We start from the raw sequence: 20,792 nt of genomic DNA, 5'->3' as shown, positions 1-20,792 counted from the left end.
CAATGCGTCAAGATGTGTGTGAGCAGGAACTTGGAATAAAGACCCTTGGGGAGTAGCCCACCTAAGGACTCAGTATTTCAGTTTTGGTTAATTTCTGCACTTCTAGAGTATTAAGTGTCATGAATTATGAATGTGTGCACTATATTATGCTTAGACCACTAGTTGTCTTGATGTTGGTTAAATAATTAGGTATGGTGAGAGTAATGACATGCTTAGCAAGTTAGTAATGTTTTTAAGTTGATACTATTGTGTTTTATGTGGAATAGAGGTGAAATGCAGCAGGAATCACAGAAATTAGAACTCCAATCAATCAGTCGATCGATTGGAGGGTCCTCAATCGATCAGCCGATCGATTGGGAAGCGATCTGCCGCGTATAGAAAGCTGATGAATCGATCAGCTGATCGATCGGCCATGGATCGATCAGCTGATCGATCGGGAATTTTAATCCCGCGAACAGAGAGCTTCTGAATCGATCTCTGGATCGATTGGCCAGGCTGGATCGATCAGCCGATCGATCCAGACAGGACTTCCGTGCACAGTAGCACGTTGGATCGACCAGTGGATCGATCACACCACTCCAATCGATCAGCCGATCGATTGGAAAGTCTGATTTCAGTTTTTGATCAAATAGGAAGGTTAGGTTCCCTTCTTAGCGCATGTACAACTTCAGAAGTATATTCTGAGTATGATTTCCAGATTTTATAGAAAATAGCAGAGAGTTTTAATTAATTCAGTTTTTTCGCACCTGGACATTTAGTGATAGTCCAAAAATAGTTTAGCATAATGTAACCCCGGCCTCGCAGCCTAGACAGTAGGAGACGGGTCGTTACATATATGGCCTTTTAGTCCGTGTTCTAAGACTGGTTGATGGCAAAAGAAAACCTGCAATGAGCTATATTTATGAGGCTATGGATAGGGCAAAAGAAACAATTATGAAGGCCTTTAAGGAGAAAGAAGATAAATACAAAGAAGTGTTTGAGATCATTGATGCGAGATGGGAATGTCGACTTCATCGGCCTCTGCATGCTGCAGGACATTATTTGAATCCAGAATATTTTTATTCATACACAGATTCAAATATCTGCGGAGAAGTGGTGAATGATTTGTTTGAAACTATGAAGAGATTGGTTTCAAGCGCTGCCGAGTAAGATAAAATCACTACCCAGCTCTCTATATATCGAAAAGCAGAAGGATTATTTGGGAGGAATGTGGCAATTAGACATAGAAGAGCATTATCTCCAGCAGAATAGTGGGAATGCTATGGAGCAAATACCCCAGAATTGTAAAAGTTTGCTATTAAAGTGCCTAGCCTCACTTGTAGTGCTTCTGGTTGTGAGCGCAATTGGAGTGTATTTGAGCAGGTATGTAATAAATATAAATGTTTAATACTATTAGTATGTTACTTTTATAAGTAGAAAATATTCTTTGCTATTTTATTATACTTATTATGATTTTTGACATTTTGTAGATTCACTGCAAAAAAAGGAATATGCTAGCTCAACAGCACTTAAATGATTTGGTATTTGTGAAATATAATCGTGCCTTAAAATTTCGGTATGATGCACGTGATAAGATTGACCCCATCTCTTTGACAGATATTGATGATAGTAATGAATGGTTGGTGGGTAGAATGGATGGAGAAAGTGATAATGAAGAAGATTAGTTGGTTTTTGAAGGTGATGACTTAACATGGGATGTCGTTGCTAGGGCTAGTGGAGCTAAAGAGCCTGAATATTGTACTAGAGGAAAAAATAATGCATCAATGACCTCTAGTTCACATGCTAGGCTTAAACAAGTTGAGAAGAGAAATACATCTTCCTCTATGAGACACTCATCTCTGAGACTTAGAGATGAAGAAAAAGAAGAAGAAATTGAATTTGAAGAAGATGAAGATAAAGAAGAAGAAGAATACAATGAGGATGATCTTGAGCTTGATGATTAATTTGACTTATTATATACTTGTTTTGATGAACTTTGTTAGTTTACATTTAAAAATTGAAACTTGAAAGTTTGAAACTTTTATTAATTTTATTATGGTGTTACTTTGCTTGTCATATTTGATATTGATGTGTATGGAATATTAATAGTGTGTCAATAATTTAGTAGTCATCAATCGCATGTTCAAGAGGCGCGCGCCTCACGCCTCTAACAACATAGGGTAGGGCTTATCTGTAAACGAGCCAAGCTTTATATTGTTCAATCTTGTTTGATAAGTTAACTGTGAACTAAGTCAGTGAAAAATAATTGTTAGGTTTTTTTTTTATGAGTTTGATTATTTACAAATTTTTTATATATATTTTAGAGTTTGTTTAATTGGTTAGTGAATTTGAAAGTGCAGATTTGTTGTTTCATTTTGAGAACTTCTTTGTTTATTTACAAGTTTTATAGGAGTTTACTGATGAATATGATTTGTAAATTTTATTCGCAGACATAATTCATAAATATTATTCACGAATAGTCCACACATGTTCACATGAATAATTTATTTAGTTTAATAAGTTGTTCAAACTAGAGTTATAAATGAGCCAAGTTTTATGACGTTTAAGTTTGTTTGATAATGTAACCAAGTCAATATCAAATGAACAAATTTGTTGAAATGATTGCTTGTTTGGTTTTTTTTTTACGAGCTTGAAGTTGGTTCGTTTAGATATATTCATTTAGATGTATTGATCTTTGAATTTAAGTTTAAACATAAATAAATTTTTACCAAGTCAAAATTTGATCAAGCGGCGTAGAGCATAAAGGCAAATCAGGTCAGTAAACATGTCGATCAAGGGATTGTCTATGAAAAGGAGGCTTTGCTCACGTGAAAGAAAAACCAAGATGCAGACTGCAGAGCTTCCTAAAGATGTAGATACTGTCCAATCTGAAACAATTTTTTACAAAATAAGATAAGGCAGCGTACAATAGACTTTTCAATGAAACTCAAAATCAAACTAAACTTGAATAAATGTTTTATCGAACAAATTAACTTAAACAATACAATAGAACCTCAAGCTGAAACCTAATAGAAAAATAATGAAACCTTAGTTCTTTTGTACTAACCCTCTAAGAAGGTCGAAATGATAAATTTCGACAAGAAGAACTTCTACAACCATGGTTGATGACATTGAAACTTTATGGACAATAGCAATAAAGTCTTAATTTATCATAACTATACGTTTCAACTGTCAAAAAAGTTCAAACTGTACTTTGTCCATTGTCATGTCTATTTCAAATGGGTAAATCCCACTAGCTAATGGAAGAAATTTACCATTTACTCGTCGTCGCTATTGCTTGAATGTCGATAAACTTGTTCTCATCTTATATATTCCTTCCCATCTTCATCACAAAAATGGTACATTGTTCTCCATGATATGACTCCAAGCGAACAAGACGGAAGCTTGCACCGATTCCCTCCGTCGGCCGACCGTGCCTTTATGTCTTCATATTCAATGATTCTCGAGTCATTGCATCATGATCAGCACCATCAACAGCTAGCGGTAAACTTTTTTGAAAGAGATGCACTCAATTTTAGTGTTCTTCGATCGACTAAGCACTCCTTATTGTTTTACTTCTAGCCTCTTGGCCTCTCTCTCAGAAGTGGTTCAAGCGACATTGTGCTGCCTTTCAGTGACAACAACAGCAGTAGCAACAGCAAAAACAGTAGAATCATCAGGCAATTGTCTCACTTTCGACGTGCCAGAGAAGGTGCTCATGGATCACCCGGAAAGATGCTCATGTCGGTCGCAAAAGGATCGGGAAAAGGCAAGACAATTGCACAAGATCTAGAAATGCAAGGGTTAACCGACAACCATTATTCGTTTAGAGCTGCTGCCATCAGAATGTGCTCCAACTGCGGCACCACAAAGACACCTTTGTGGAGAAGTGGCCCTGGGGGACCTAAGGTATCGATATACATATTGGTCATAACTTACACATCTTTCTTCGATGCAAATCTATATCGAAAACAAAGTAATCGAACCACTAGTCCACTCGACCAAAGTAATTGTTTACAAAGTAAGTTGTAGCGTAACTTTTGCGAGTCATTGTGGAGTCGTATAGAGAATGAGATGTTTCGCCCGTACTGACCGATACAACAAAGATAGTTCGAACTACGGCTTAATGCATATATGTTTTCATGGTGCAGTCTCTTTGTAATGCATGTGGGATAAGACAAAGGAAGGCAAAGCACGCTATGGAAGTCGCAGCAGCAACAACAGACATCGCAAGAGGTAAATCTTGCAAAGTGTTCAAGGAGAAGAAAAGAGAGAAGAGTTACATCCTCCCGTTCAAGAAGCGTTTCCAGATCACTAACCTTTGACCCTTGAGCAAAGAACACAAGACAAAGGAAAACAATTGTATTGTTCATTTTTCTCGCAAAGAACATATCTACATTGCATTCCAAAGGTTATGAATATGTGCATAGCTTATCACAAAACAAACTCCCGTATCGAATGGTACTGCTAGATAAGACGATATTTTGCGACGACTCCAACAACAAACATACTTTTCTCGAAACCACACAGTCAAAATAGTCGATAACTCAGTTAAATATAGCTGTGTTCAACAAACTAACCAACCCAACCATGTACATAAAACACCAAGATTTAACATCACCAAAATGGAAACTTTTTACGATCAATATGCTGAAGAGAATCCCAAACAATCATCATCAAATCGATGATACAAAAAGATATTACAAAACTCATGCGAAATAGCACCTCAAAAAAAGAAATGGCAAAAACAAAAAGCCTTTGAAAAACTCAGTTTCAGGCTTTGCGAAAATAAGAAAGGCATCGTATGTAAGTTCCATGAGCTTTAATATACCTAAGATTGTTCTGCACCGTAACTAAGCCACTACGACCTAAACCGATATTTTAGGTAGCAGAAGGAATTTCAGCCCATGACCTTTTTCCCAAGCTTCTTATTTCGATATCCTTTGATTTTCTTTGTACATTTGCAAGTCACAAATCAAGGCTCTAAAATCCTCGGGCCTCTATACTCTGCTCCGCGCACAACAAGATCATGTGGCTTGCTCCCACTCTCTTCGAGCCATGCGTGCTCCTCATTCTTGCCTAAAGCCAAAGTCGCATCACCTGAAACAATGAATCGTATCATTAAACACGCAAATTTAAAGTTTGCAACACTAGAACAGATATGAATCAGTAATCCAATCTCAAGATGGATACTCAATAGTTGATACCATTTTGTTGCTCATTATGCAATAAGGTATTAATCTTTTAGGCTCTTAACTCATGTAATTGTTCATACATTTTACTATCACATAGACAGCATACCCGGGAAACTTGAGAATGCATATTCCTTGTAGTACATACAAGTGCGCCCTTCGTCATCACTGTATGGTGGTCCAAGGACATCTAACACTGCACAAGAGGTTACTGCAGTAAAACAATGCAAGTTACCCCCAGTGGTAGGGTATAAAACAGATGTCCGATGAGGTGCTGTAAATACAGCATCAGTGTTCACCTTGGCGAGACATGCACCTGTAGAGATGCAAAAAAAAACGACTAATTTAGAAAGGACACTCTTCCTAAAAAAACTAAAGTAATATGACAGCTCACACACCGCTAGAGGATTTGATTTTCACGTTTGAGCTCTGAGGGTCATTAACCCAATCGTACGATTTAATGTGCATGGACCCGAGAAGGATTTTACTAAAAACAGTCATGCTCGGGTGATTGTGAAGTGGAATTGCAGCTGCTTGTGGCAGGCAAAAGATACCAATCTGCAAAATGCAGTATCGAATCAATGAGAAATGCTAATACAATTAGTAACGAAAACTAAGGAGCAGTCGATACTGAAAAATTAGGACAGTCGTAGAGGTGCAAATATGTCACAGGAGGAGGGCCATCAATCCCAAAGTTCTGAAAATATGGCGAGTTTGGACTTAGACCAACATCATCAGGCTTCAGAGTATCTATACGAATACGCCAATACAACAACCATATCATATAGATAGACAAAATGCACAAAGCATAATCAGGAAATTGAGCAAAGAAGCTCATGCAAAGTAAACAGATAAATATTTGTGCCTAATTCTGAATCCATGCGACCATAAAATTTTGCAAACTAAATGCATGTGATAAGCTCAGGCATATTGCATTTATACTCAAATCCTCTAGATTCAATTTGAGAAGAAAACTTCAGTTAAAACATCTCAAGTCTGCGAGTGAAGCTTCCACAAAAGGCTTGATACTAATCCCGCAGAAACATTACGATATTGCAGTAAGATGATGTAGAAAACTTAAGGCAAGGTATCTGAGCGTCATGGTAAGCTTCAGTGGGATATCAAATGAAGAACATAGGCACAACCAAATAGTTAGCTTAAGATGGTACGAGGGAAGCTTTATCCTCCATATAGATCAATAATAACTTGATGATTTAGTGGCTCTAATTTAACTTATCTAAGTAATCACATTGTTAAATTTGGATGGAGCTCGTTTATCCCCCATCTCAAAATGACTAGTGATTTAGGAAAAGTATACCCTCTTAATATATAAACCAAATAGATCATTTGTGCTCTCCCAGGTGTGGTATAGTAGTAAAGCATTTAGAAAAATCTCAAACGAGACGAATATCCTAGAGGTTGGCTTTTGAGTGTGTATAGGTTGTGCTTTGAATTCACCCGGTAGGCGAGCCGATAGGGAAGATAACTGTAAGACCGATAGGTTCGATAGAGGGGGGGGTGAATATCGATTCGAAAATATAGAGTATTAGCGCAGCGGAAAAGTAAAGTAGACACAGTTGTTTTTTACTTCGTTCGGAGCCTGTGACGACTCCTACTCGAAGGCCCGTGGTCCTTGACCACTTTCGTTGGGCAATCACTAGCAATTCGAATATAATTACAGAATGAATACAGGAAATGCTTAATGAAACAAAGTAATACCGACAAGAAAATTAACCAAAAACGAAGAAGCACTTTGTCGGAGCTTTGTTAGCGTCGCAGGAACGTAGAGCAGTGGGACCAGCAGTCGAAAGTTCTCAGTTGATGATTGATTCTGAAGCTCCTGCCTGGGGCTTCTTTTATATGCTGTCCCGGGCGCCTGAATCCCTTCCGGGCGCCTGGAATGTGACGTAGCTGCACAAACCATGATGCTCCACGTGGCGACGACTCGGCTGGATGAAATTTGCCTTCCGGGCGCTCGGACCTCCGGGCGCCCGGACCTCCGGGCGCCCGGACCACCTGAAAGAATGTTAGCACAGTTTATAGATGACATAAGAAGTATGACTTAGATTCCGTCTTTCCGAGACCGGAATCTAGTCACGATCTCGACTTAGACATCCGAAATGGATCTAAGCCGGATCGACGCCTAATGTCCCCTTCCCGGGAACGCGTCCTCACAGTCACTCCCCTCCAGTGACTTACCTCACTTACCTGCCAGACGTCCGGTCAGCCCGTCGACCCGCTTGGACTTCTCGCCAGCTATCCGGTCAGCCCGTCGACCTAGCTGGACTTCTCGCCAGCTATCCGGTCAGCCCGTCGACCTAGCTGGACTTCTCGCCAGCTATCCGGTCAGCCCGTCGATCTAGCTGGATTTCTCCTGCACACTCGATCAAAGTGTCAGACAACAACAAAATTAACTTAACCTATTTGTCATTCATCAAAACCTGGGTTAAATCGTTAGTGCTAACCGCACCAACAATCTCCCCTTTTTTGATGGAATGACAACCTGGTTAAGTTAGTTATAAAAATATGCAAAAATAGACATGATTTTTGAGGTTTTTTAAGGTTTAAGTTAGTTTTTTTTTGTTTTCATTTAGTTGCTCTAACTTAACCAACCTAACCCTCCCCCTTTGGCATTCATCAAAAAACAAGGGTAAACAATCACAGTGAGAAATACCGAAAACAATAATACCTTGAACAATAACTGAGTTTTTAAATCCAAGAGAAGATCAAATTGACTTGGGGGAGTATAAAGTTTTGAAAATTTGTTTAAAGCATTAGCTTTTAGCTTTTAGAGAAAAAAAAATGCTAAGTTTAGATAGGTTAATTTTCAAACATAAGTGTATAAGGTCTAAAAAAAATTTTTCAAAACAAGTTTCAACTTTGAAATGCTACTTAAACATAAGTTTTCAAAACCAAAATCCCAAAGCTAAGTTTGAAAAGTCTATTTTTCAAAACTAATTGAAATTTATTTTTCAACACTAAATGTACAAGATTTAATTTTCAAAACAAGGAAAATAACTTTGAGAAGCTTAGTTTGTAAACTAAATTTTGTAAAATTTATCCTTCAAATTAAATTGTCAAAATTAAGTAAAGTCAAATTTTTAAGAAGTAGACTCAGGACAATTTTCAAAGTAAAATTAAGTTTAAATCTTTACTTTTAGTTTTCAAAGGAGTCTTGGTAAACGTAAGATGAAATTTGTTTTTCAAAATCAAATTTTTCAAAGTTTAAAAGTATTAGATTCAAAACCATGGTTTAAAATACTTGAAAAGTTCAGTTTTCAAAGAATAGGTAAAGAGTTTGTGAGTTTAAAAATTTCACAATTTTAAACAAATTATTTTTAAACTCTGATTTTCAAAATTAAGTTTAAAATTCAATTTGGAAAACTAAAGTAGTTTATTTCTCCCCCTGAATTTGATATCCAACTTTAACCAGCTGTCTAACCAATTAGGTACTAACTAACTATTAGAAAATAGTAGCTTTCACTTGGTTAGTCAGATTAAGTAATTATAATCAGTCAGTGTTTGACTTGACTGATGAACTTTAATCTGATTAATATTTGAATTGTATTTAACGTCCAGACTTATACTGATGCACTGAAATAAGCATCTTAAGTCCAGACAGATGGCCTATGCATCTCACCCCATTCTATGTTTATTAAACACAAGCAAGGTAACCCTAGGGTGTTGGTGAGATGCTCAAAAACTAGTCCTATGGGTACATGCTTAAAAATATTTGAATTTTTAAGTTTAAAATTAAAATTTTTGAAATTAATTTTTAAGTTTAAAACTAAAATTAATTTCAAAAATTTTAAAAATTTTTGAAATTAATTTTTAAGTTTAAAATTAAAATTAATTTTTAAGTTTAAAATTAAAATTTTGAAATTAATTTTTAAGTTTAAAATTTTTAAAAATAATTTTTAAGTTTAAAATTAAAATTTTGAAATTAATTTTTAAGTTTAAAACTAAAATTTTTGAAATTAATTTTTAAGTTTAAAATTAAAATTAATTTTTAAGTTTAAAATTAAAATTTTGAAATTAATTTTTAAGTTTAAAATTAAAATTTTTGAAATTAATTTTTAAGTTTAAAATTTTTAAAAATAATTTTTAAGTTTAAAATTAAAATTTTTGAAAATAATTTTTAAGTTTAAAATTAAAATTTTTGAAAATAATTTTTAAGTTTAAAATTTTGAAAATAATTTTTAAGTTTAAAATTTTGAAAATAATTTTTAAGTTTAAAATTAAAATTTTGAAAATAATTTTTAAGTTTAAAATTTTGAAAATAATTTTTAAGTTTAAAATTAAAATTTTGAAAATAATTTTTAAGTTTAAAATTAAAATTTTGAAAATAATTTTTAAGTTTAAAATTTTGAAAATAATTTTTAAGTTTAAAATTAAAATTTTGAAAATAATTTTTAAGTTTAAAATTTAAATTTTTGAAAATTTAAAATTAAGTTAAGCCTTATTCATCTCACCCGATCTATATTATCAATCAGGGAATCCTATGATTTTGTGAGATGAAATTGGTTTGATTACAGACTTTTGGTTTAACTTGTGTTAGATTCAGATTTAGTTTTGGTTTCCACAAATAGGCATTCTTCGGATAAACTTCTAAGCTTGGTGAGTCACAGGGACATCATTAGAAGTAACCAACCTTTCGAAGTTTTCCGAATAGTCCTATCCACGGAACTTAGTACTAAATCTTGGTCTAACTGGTTAGGATTCGTTTAAGGGTAGCTTCGGTCAGTTCCACTTGGCCAAATGCACCAGATCGAAGCCATATCTTTCTAGACATGCGATGCCCAAGCTTCCTAACGTACTATCATCCAAAACTTCACGAGTACCATGAGTCGGGTTAACCTCGATCTCTTTTTAACTAATCCTGATTACCCCGTCGGGTTAGTTTGTTTTGGGTTACCTGCGGGTATGTTAGTTTTGGAGGTGCCATATATTCTGCCTCCCCCGAATTATTGGCCATTAATTTAGATTTTGGGTTTGTGTCGATTCTTTTTATAGTTATAATCAACTTGGTGATAGTCTAAATTTTGTTGAGTTTTGAATTTTGATTTTAAGTTAAATTTATTTTTTAGTTTTTGATCTGATTTATTCAAGTTTATATAATGTATTTTATCTTTAGGTATATAGAATTGATTAAGTCCTACTTGCGTGGTTAAGCACGCTTTCGGAACCCAAGCTTGTTTAGTTGCTTTGTGTTGGGTTAATAATGATTTAAAGGTTTTGTTTGATTTTGACTTATATCCAAGTCCGGTTTTATTATAGCATGCCTTTTGGTTATTTAGAATTAAATCTAAATTTTTAGATCTTGTTGTGAATTTTTCCAACAATTCTTTTAACTTATTAATTTCACTTTTTAATGATAAATTCTCCTCCTCAAGTGTTCGGTCTTGAGTTGGATTCGAATTTTTTAATTGTTCCTTGAGGTTTTGATTTTCCTCAAGAAGCGATTTATTTTCATTTTCCAATTTAACTAATTTTTTATTTAAACACGAGATAATTCTAAAGAATTTATGATTTAAGTTTAGGTATACCTCTTCGGAACCTTCGGAAACGAGTGCGGACTCGTGGCTCGATTCGGGTTCGGACCCGTCTTCCGATTCCTCTGATTCGTCTTCCGTTTCAGCTTCGCGAGCCATCAGCGCGAGGTGACTTTGGTGCTTTTGCCTTTCTCCCTCTGATTCGTCTGAGGAGGAATCGTCCCATGTTGCTTTGAGGGCTTTCTTCTTTGTTGACTTTGGTTTGTCAAGTTTCAATCTTGGGCATTCGTTCTTGTAGTGCCCCTTTTTGTTACATCCGAAACATGTGACATTTCTTGAGTCGGCTGGCGAACTGATCTTCTGAAGATCCTGTTTGTTGAAGCTTCTCTTTTTCCTGGTGAACATCTTCCTTACCAGGTTCACCAAGTGTTCTTCGTCCTCAGAGTCTTGATCGGAATCTTCTTCAGATTCGGGCTTGTTCTTCTTTTCTTTAGAGGAACTTGCAATTAAAGCTACACCTTTCTCGACGCCGGCGTTAGTTTGCTCATGAAGTTCTAATTCACAAAAGAGTTCATCCAATTTTAATTTAGATAGATTTTTTGAAATTTTGTAAGCATCTACAATTGATGCCCACAAATTATTTCGCGGAAAAGCATTTAACGCGTACCTTATTAAGTCTCGGTTCTCCATTTGGTGTCCTATCGCGTGGAGACCGTTGAGGATATCTTTGATTCTCGCGTGGAGCTGACTTGCCGTTTCTCCTTCCTGCATTTTTATATTAAAAATTTTATTTAACAGCAAATCTCTTTTTGTTACCTTCGCGTCGCTTGTTCCTTCGTGCAGCTCGATCAGTTTATCCCAGAGCTCCTTAGCGTTTTCATGCGGTCCGACCCGGTTCAGTTCTTCTCGTGTTAGTCCGCAGTGTAGAGTGTTGATGGCTTTGTTCTCCATTGATGCCTTTTTCTTTAAATCATTTGTCCATTCTTCAGGGTCTATTATTTTCCCGGAGTTGTCTACTGGAATTTTATAAGCCTTTGTGATGCTCATCCATTGGTCGTAGTCTGTCTTCATGTAGACCTCCATTCTTCTCTTCCAGTACGAAAAGTCATCCCCGTTGAATAGGGGAGGACGAACTGTGCTGAAGCCTTCTTGTTGAGACATCTTATCCTGCACACACTAAATTAACTAGAAAATTCCAAGACTTCGTCTTGGATTAGCAGAGCTTGAAAAAATAGAAACTCTAAGTGTAACGAAAAAATCTTCCAAAAGATAATAATATCAGTTTGGAATTAAAAATATTTCACCCCCTGTCTGATTGGTGGTTGCACCAAATCAGAGCGGTACCCGCTCTGATACCACTTGTAAGACCGATAGGTTCGATAGAGGGGGTGAATATCGATCAGAGTATTAGCGCAGCGGAAAAGTAAAGTAGACACAGTGGTCTTTTCCTTCGTTCGGAGCCTGTGACGACTCCTACTCGAAGGCCCGTGGTCCTTGACCACTTTCGTTGGGCAATCACTAGCAATTCGAATATAATTACAGAATGAATACAGGAAATGCTTAATGAAACAAAGTAATACCGACAAGAAAATTAACCAAAAACGAAGAAGCACTTTGTCGGAGCTTTGTTAGCGTCGCAGGAACGTAGAGCGATGGGACCAGCAATCGAAAGTTCTCGATTGATGATTGATTCTGAAGCTCCTGCCTGGGGCTTCTTTTAGATGTTGTCCCGGGCGCCTGAATCCCTTCCGGGCGCCTGGAATGTGACGTAGCTGCACAAACCATGATGCTCCACGTGGCGACGACTCGGCTGGATGAAATTTGCCTTCCGGGCGCCCGGACCTCCGGGCGCCCGGACCCCTCTTCTCCAGAAAGTCCTTCTCCTGCAAGAAAATGTATCGTTAGCACAGTTTATAAGTTTGACATAAGAAGTATGACTTAGATTCCGTCTTTCCGAGACCGGAATCTAGTCACGATCTCGACTTAGACATCCGAAATGGATCTAAGCCGGATCGACGCCTAATGTTCCCTACCCGGGAACGCGTCCTCGCAGTCACTCCCCTCCAGTGACTTACCTCACTTACCTGCCAGACGTCCGGTCAGCCCGTCGACCCGTCTGGACTTCTCGCCAAGCGTCCGGTCAGCCCGTCGACCCGCTTGGACTTCTCGCCAGCTATCCGGTCAGCCCGTCGACCTAGCTGGACTTCTCGCCAGCTATCCGGTCAGCCCGTTGACCTAGCTGGACTTTTCCTGCACACTTGATAAAGGTGTCAGACAACAACACACCTAACTTAACCTGATTTGTCATTCATCAAAACCTGAGTTAGACCGTTAGTGCTAACCGCACCAACAATAACTAGTCATGTGAAGCCCGAACACCTAGATCATTTGTACTTGTTCATATAAGACTAACGGATGGGAACACTATAGTTTCAGATAGATAAATGCACGATTAAACGAAACACTTAAAGCACCCTTCATCTTTACTTGGACGCATAGATAAAGGAGAGTAAGTGGGCACTATTTTTGTAATTGCAGCAGTTACCAAAACTATGCCATCCACTACCAACATCTCTCATTCGTCTAAGTCAAATCACAAAGACCAAATAAGAATGTCCAATTTATACATAAGGAAAAATGGTTTGTGTGACAAATGGTTTGTGTGACAATAAGCACACTAAGCAAGTAATGCTAAGAAAGTTACTACACCTTATATAGCCGCTCTTGGAGACATCAATATCTTGCATTATCCTAGATTAAATGATTTACATGAGTATCTCTAATCTCTCATAATAACTATTATGTCAAGAGCATGTTCAATATTTCCAGTCATTACAATTATTCGCAATCACATTTTTAATACTAAACAAAAAAATGTAATTGGTCGACCCGTGAATAAATATCAAAAATATAAATCTATTTTACTTTTCCTTTTTAGCTAGAATCCATTCATTTTAATTAGTCGTTTTCTTAGTTATGTTCCATAAACTGAATCAACCATAATCATTAAGATGCATGTTAAAGCAGTATTATAACTTCAAATAGACAACTAAAAAGTCATTGAGGTAAAACCGAGATTATTTTATAATCTCAAAGATCTCACATAGTAGAGAATTAGGGATCAATTCTCTTACTATCCTTATTGTCGATATAACATATGCGGTATTCTCTTTACTAATAAAGAGCGCATGTTTTTCACAAATTTAGCATTGTATAGATTTTGATCTAGACATACCTAGTGCCTAATCCTGAATTCAACTCATGAATTCTAATCTAGTTTCCAGCAGGTTTAGTAAATAATGGATACATTTACTCCGATTATTATCAATTTACAAATATTTTATCTTAATACTACTGTCAAGGCGACCCCAGCTTATAGGTATGTCTCCATTCACAATTACATTAGTTGTCTCAAAAACAATGGTCTCGCCTCAATTTATACTTAACAAATAGAGATGATTGTCTATGTGAGAGGACCAATTTCAACCTGCCAACATGTTTAACGAGACATTTATCCATAATTCAATAATAACATATACATTGAATATATCCAATAGTCTTTATAATACATTACATTCTACGAAGTCCCACATCCTTCACATGCTTTGAAGTGATTCTTTAGTCAATGACTTAGTAAAAAAACAACAAACATAGCTCAAGAACTATCTTTTTCTTGTTAATTATATCCTTTATAAAATTATACTTAATAGATATGTGTTTGCCTTTACTGTAATATTTATGATCTTTAGAAAAAGTTATGAGAGCTTGATTGTCACAGTAAACTGTAACATGACTCTCACTATCCTTAGCAATCTTTATATGCTTTAAAAACCTTCTTAACCAAACGGCTTCTTGCACAGTCGCTACGCAAGCCACATACTTAGCTTTCATTGTTGACATTGCTACACAAGTTTCTTTCTTGTTGTTCCATGAGATGACGATGAGATGACGTCTCTATTCAACAAGAAGGCATAATTAGATATGGATTTTCTATCGTCAATGTCCCTAGTGCAATCTGCATCTATGAAACCTTGCAAGCTCATATCAGATCTTTGAAAATAGAGACAATAATATGTTACCCCTTTAAGATATTTGAATATTCTCTTCATCGCTTTCTATTGTCTCGGTCCTTAGATGACTAACTAAGCCAACATCATAGTTGATATCAAGACGTGTACACAACATAGTTTACATTAAACTACCAATAATACCGGCATATGGTATTTTCTTCATCTGGGTTATTTCCTTAGGAGTTTTGTGATACATACTTTTGCTCAAACATTACCTTTCGCTATAGGTGTTTGTTCAATGTTGCAATTTGATATATTGAAGTATTATAGCATCTTAGAAATATAAGTCTCTTGAGACAATCCCAAAAGTTTTTTTGATCAATTTCTTATGATCTTTACACTTAAGATGTACTCAGCTTCTCCCATATCTTTTATATCAAATTGTGATGAAAGTCATGCTTTGACTTCTATCACAAACTCCATGTGACTTCCAGCTATTAGCATATCATCAACATATGATGAGAATATTACAAACTTTCCTTTTACCATTTTGAAATAGACACAATGGTCTTTATTGATCATTTTAAAATCATAAGATAAAATAATTTTAAATCTTATATTCCATTGTCTTAACACTTGCTTTAGACCATAAATAGATAAATTTTACGACAGGGGAAAATGTCTCTTCAAAATCAATACCCTCTTGTTGGATATAGCCTTTTGCAACCAAACAAGCCTTGTATCGATATTCATCCCCTTTTCTCTTAATTTTGAGAATTTACTTATGTAACTTGATTCTTTTTCATTGATTCAATTTCTTCATTCATTGCAACTTTCAACTTTTCTCTAAGGCTGCGTTTGGTAGCCTGTAATCTACCTTGTAATGTAATCCAGATTACATTACAAAGTTTATTATTTTGTTTGGTTTGATTTAAAACTTGTAATGTAATGTAATTTGGATTACAAAAGGTAGTGAAGATTTTTAATCTGGATTACAAAGCAAATGCTATGTAATCCGATTACATTACGAGGTCATTGTTTCACCAAAGTTTAAATGCCGAATATACCCCTAGTCTATTGTCGACCGTCGCCCGCCACCGGTCGCCGACCTTCGTCGTCGGCCGGTCGCCACCCGCCACCGGTCGCTGACCTTCGTCGCCGGCCGCCGCCGGTCGCCGGCCGGTCGCGGCCGGTCGCCGGCCGCCGCCAGCCGCCGGCAATCGGCCACCACTGTCGCTGCCAATCGTCGGTCACCGATCGCCGTCCGCCACCGTTGCCCGCTGGTCGTCACCCGCCTACCGTCGCCCATCACCGCCGATTGGCGAAGACGGTGGCCTGCTGCGGCGACCAACGGTGGCGGCGGTAGCTGGTTGCCGATGGCTGCCGCAAACTCCGACAGAGGTGTGGCGACCGCCGATAGAGGTCACAGGATATTTTTGTCATTTTATAATAATATGAATTACATTCCTTATAAAAAATAATGGATATCAAACAAAAGAATGTAATCACCTTTGTAATCAAAGATTACATACATTACATTACCAAACGTAGTAATGTAATCAATATTACATTACATTACATTACAAATTTGATTACATTACAAGCTAGATTACATTATACCCAACCAAACGTAGCCTAAATATCTTAATACTTCCTCAACCGTTCGAGGTTCCTCATCATCAACTAGGAAAATCATAAATGTCTTATTCTCAATGTTAAACTTTTTATAAGGAATAATCTTACAACTACTTCTTTGTAGGTTGGACTATTGAGAAATCAACTCATTCATTGGTAAATTACTCCAACTAGGTTGACCAAATTCAGACAACTCCTGTGATATCTTATTTATTGATAAAGTATCATCCTCCTCCTCTATTGCAAATAGAGGAATAGTTTTATCAACATCACCTCTCGTTGGGAAATCAGTTTCGAGAGAAATTGCATCTCTCGACTCTATTTCGGAGATGGTTTCATCTTGTTACTCACCAATAAAAATATAACCCTTAGAGGTATCATATACCTTACAAAAGATACACTTTTTACTCCTAGGTCCTAATTTTGCTAATAATCCCTTTATTATTACATATCGTCTTGAACTGATTAGACAAATATTCACCTCCACGGTCAATGCATAAGATTTTAACCTTATGATCTAATTGATTATCAACTTCATTTAAGTAACGTCTAAAGTCATTTAATGCTCAAATTTATGAGAAATCAAACAAACGTTAATAAATGTAATGAAATAGGAAGCTACATCTCTAACCTTCTCATTTGTTGAACTAAAAATGTTCAAATGGATTAATTGCAATGACGATTCAGTTCTAATAGTCTTACCAAATGATTTCTTAGTTGTTTTCTAGTAAGACAATCAATGCTCATATATAGACAAGTTAATCTTAGCATGAGCATCTAGTAGCCCTCTTTAGATAATTTATTCATTCGTTTTTGTTCGATATGTCCTAATCTATCATGTCAAATTTAAACATTAATATCAGCATTACTAGTAAGAACAATATTTGAAAAATAGCCATTAATACCACAATTAATGGTACAGTTTCAAGAATTTCTGTTCCTCAAGTATATAGTACATCTTAAGGTGTCGTATTTTGTAGTTATCTCCATTTAATTTTTCTTCTTTATTTAGTTTAGTTATGATATTCTTAGTAGCCATAATAATCTAGCATAAATAAATACATTATTTAGCAATTCAGTGTAATCCATAATACATGTATGCAATTCATGATTAATTCAATATTAATTTGATTTGATTTACAAAATTAAGTAGTAACAATGTTTTCACTCATCATTCATACGATCAAATCTAATTAACATTGTTCAACTATATTACATATAACTCATCAAATAAATGAACCAGCCATTTATAACAGACATAAAGTTAACACAAAACATTCATCTATATTACCCATTCAATTAAACATGTTGTTGATACATAACACATATACTAGTTCAAATAAACATAAAGACAATAACATAAGCCCATAAACCACTCTAAGAAAATAGATAGGTCATAACTATTCCCACTAGGACTAACACTAGTGCAGTAGTAGCTAACACAAACCCTATCTTTCTATTCTCAACTGGGGCTATACTATCAGTCAGGCTGACATTAGAACCTTTTATAGGATCCTCAGTCGGAACCTCATTCGGATTCTCCTCTAGATCCTCTTCAATGTCATCCGAATCCTCTTGAGAAGGTGGTACACCCTCATTTGTATGGTCTACATGGTGAAGTAGCTCTCTGACCAACTCCACATATGTGATGTGTCCCTTGTAACGCTCCCATATATGGTGTGCTACTTCGTTGAGATGTAACAGCAATGATCAAACCAATGCCTAAATCCAGTAATTATCGAGGATAGGAAAATATGCTACTGTCCAGAATAATCTATCAAACTTTATAATGTGTTCTTTTACTCCATAAGCAGGATCGTACACTATCTCCGGGATAGCCTTCCTCAGCTCATTTCGTCGTACAGTACAAAACCTCCAAACCAGAAACCAATTCAATTCAATTCAAAATAAGCATAGAACATACAGACTAAGAACACATAACAATCAAGTAAAACACATTTTTCTAGAGCCAGCAGAATCTGAGTTGTGTGAGTCAAGTCCGAACACCCACTCGACATCCATTCGTTATATATATAAGCCCCCAAGACGTAGCGCAGACGGGAAGCGCATGACATCTCTGGTATAATGGCTAAGGGTCAATTTTCAGGAATTGGCGACCTAAGATTTACCCCACCATGAGCCTAACGCATGTGTACCTGCATTTACCTCCCTCTATATCTGTGGGCTTGACACTAGGGAGTCGTTAAGGTAGCGGATATATATATATATATATAAAGTTGTATGTTTTCAACTCTCTAAGAAAAAAGGAATTTATTGCATAAGTTCCCATGGATCCACTTTTTTCAAAGTCTTTGGCCCGTGATCCCTAGTCTAAGATAGCAATTCATTCTAATATGCTCAAAAAAAATCCAGAGCACTTTCTTATTCCACATCGCCCTCCCTCTGTCGTGTCCATACTTCACCCACTTTTCGATTGTCGATCGGAGGAGAAGCCCATCAGTGGCGTACGGATAGTCCTCCACCACCATGCCTCTTCAAAGGAGATCGGTGGGGAGGGCTTCGATGCGCTAGTAGTCGCGGTAGGCGACAGCGCTGAACTCCATGAAAACATGATTGGGGCTATAACGCGATTTGTTGATGCCACCACCGAGTGCCAAGCGTGCTCTCAGTAGTGTCGAGTGCTCACTCGCCGTCGTATTTTACAAATCAATCACGACGATTTCAAGATGAATGACAACGAAATCATTTTCGCCTCTATATAATGTGATTTCATTTGCTATTTCGACATGCATTTAATATGCTCTGATATTAATGTAGTTTCTGACAGATAAATGCATGATTAAATGCAGAAATGAAACACTTAGAGCAGATTTCTTCATAGATTCTGAGACTTGTGCTTGTCGTCATAGGGATGATTACAAATGAACCACCCTTCACAGTTTTCACAAACCAAATCCCTCTCCTTCTATAGATGTTCTTCTTGCAGAGATGAAGATGATTCCTAGACACCCAAAAAACCAAGAGTTCCTCCCACCCTTTATCTCTACTTGGATGCATAAATAATGAAGAGTAAGTGGGAAGTTTTTTTTGAAACTGCAGCAGTTTCCAAAACTGCGGCATCCACTACCAACAAACACCTCATCTTTAACAAGCCCCTTCATGTTCATAACGACAACAACCAAACTTTTATCCCACTAAGTGAGTTGGTTACACCTCAATCTCCCTCAAAGGTGTCTAATACCATGTTAAATTAGAGTGAAGTTAATTCCATTCAAAATCACTAATCATTCAGGATAAGAGACGCACGGTTAAGATATAGATATGATAGATCACTGTACTTATCCTATATTAAACTAATAAAAATGTACTACAGGTGCATTGGGCTGGATAAGTACCAAGTAAAGATCGAAGGCGATCGACATTCTCAGGCGACGGAATGACTCCGGGCCCGCCCTCCGCAAAAACCTGCTTGCAAGTCTCAAACAGCCTCTGAACCGCTCTGGCCGCCTTCTTCTTCCGCCGCTTTCTCTTCCTCGAAAGTCCCTTGCTCTTCTCGGGGGCCGATTTTACCTTCCCGTCGCGGTCGTCGGCAACCAAGTTGCCTCCCACCCTCATCCAAAACAAAGGGCAAGTCCTTGATCGGAGAAAAACAACTCCGAGGCGATAAAAAAATCAAACCTTTAAGCGAGTATCCGAATGCTGAACCTCCAAACTCGAAGAGCGCGGAAAATTCGGATTTTTAAGAAGGAAATAAGGGGGGAGGGTAGTTAGGGCAGCAGAGGAAGGAAGGAGAACATTAGCCGATGTCCAATGGCCGCAGTGCTGATGATCAAGCTTTGTCTTTTCTTCTCCGAAAAGGAAAAAACTTTTTGCTCCCGATCCCAAATTTGGGAGAGTGGCGATTCTGGGTGATTCCTGTTGGATGAAGGCGATGGAGAGGGGAATTGTTGGGCTTATAAGGAGAAGAAAGCGATAAGGGAGGCATACCATTTTCATGGAAGGAAAGGGAAAACCATGGGCGCCATGGCCACGGAGCTTCTCTGCTTTCCCGTCTTTCCCGTGGGCTGCCATAAACTGCCTTTGATTCCTTCCTCCTCTCTCTCTGTTTCTTATCGAGGTGTTTGGTGGTAACGGTGGACGGTGGACCAGCACGACCACCTCCTGTAACAACTTTACACGTGTCACAAACCCAATGAGATATTTCATTATTTTTTTTATAAAATCAAAAAATTTATTTTACATGTATAATATATAATTTTGATTGAAATAAATTGATTTATTTATTAAATCATATTTTGTAAATTATTGTTTTTAAGAGATAAATATATGGGCAGGGATTTTGGTCCAGGATTTCTAGATCAGTTTGATCCCTTATTTATTTATTAATTGGATTGATTAAATTCTATCTATTTAACAAGTAGAATCTGGCTTCATAAATATATAGGGCAAAATTTTTTTAAAAAAATAAGCATCCTTTATTTTCATTTAAAAAGTTTCCTATTGATCCGATAATAAGGAAGGGA

General features: G+C 36.8%; 1 protein-coding gene across 2 annotated transcripts; it reads right to left on the bottom strand.

Moving 5' to 3' along the window:
* Positions 1–4,569: 4,569 nt before the first annotated feature.
* Positions 4,570–20,371, bottom strand: LOC122005879 (plant cysteine oxidase 2-like). 2 transcript variants are annotated; one of them, XM_042561116.1, is made up of 5 exons: positions 20,257–20,371; positions 19,665–20,184; positions 5,570–5,729; positions 5,281–5,487; positions 4,570–5,079 (listed from the first exon to the last, which is right to left on the bottom strand). In XM_042561116.1, exons 2-5 carry the CDS (start codon positions 19,689–19,691, stop codon positions 4,955–4,957), a joined length of 519 nt encoding a protein of 172 aa, XP_042417050.1. In that variant the 5' UTR covers positions 19,692–20,184; positions 20,257–20,371; the 3' UTR covers positions 4,570–4,954. The 2 variants fall into 2 exon arrangements, with proteins under 2 accessions (XP_042417050.1, XP_042417049.1); XM_042561115.1 differs by lacking the exons at positions 19,665–20,184; positions 20,257–20,371 and adding an exon at positions 5,803–6,343 and having other exon boundaries at positions 4,571–5,079.
* Positions 20,372–20,792: the final 421 nt, after the last annotated feature.

This window comes from Zingiber officinale, chromosome 7B (assembly GCF_018446385.1).
Source record: "Zingiber officinale cultivar Zhangliang chromosome 7B, Zo_v1.1, whole genome shotgun sequence".
NCBI lineage: Eukaryota > Viridiplantae > Streptophyta > Magnoliopsida > Zingiberales > Zingiberaceae > Zingiber > Zingiber officinale.
Note: the sequence above shows the minus strand (reverse complement) of the source record. Positions and strands in the feature narration are given on the sequence as shown.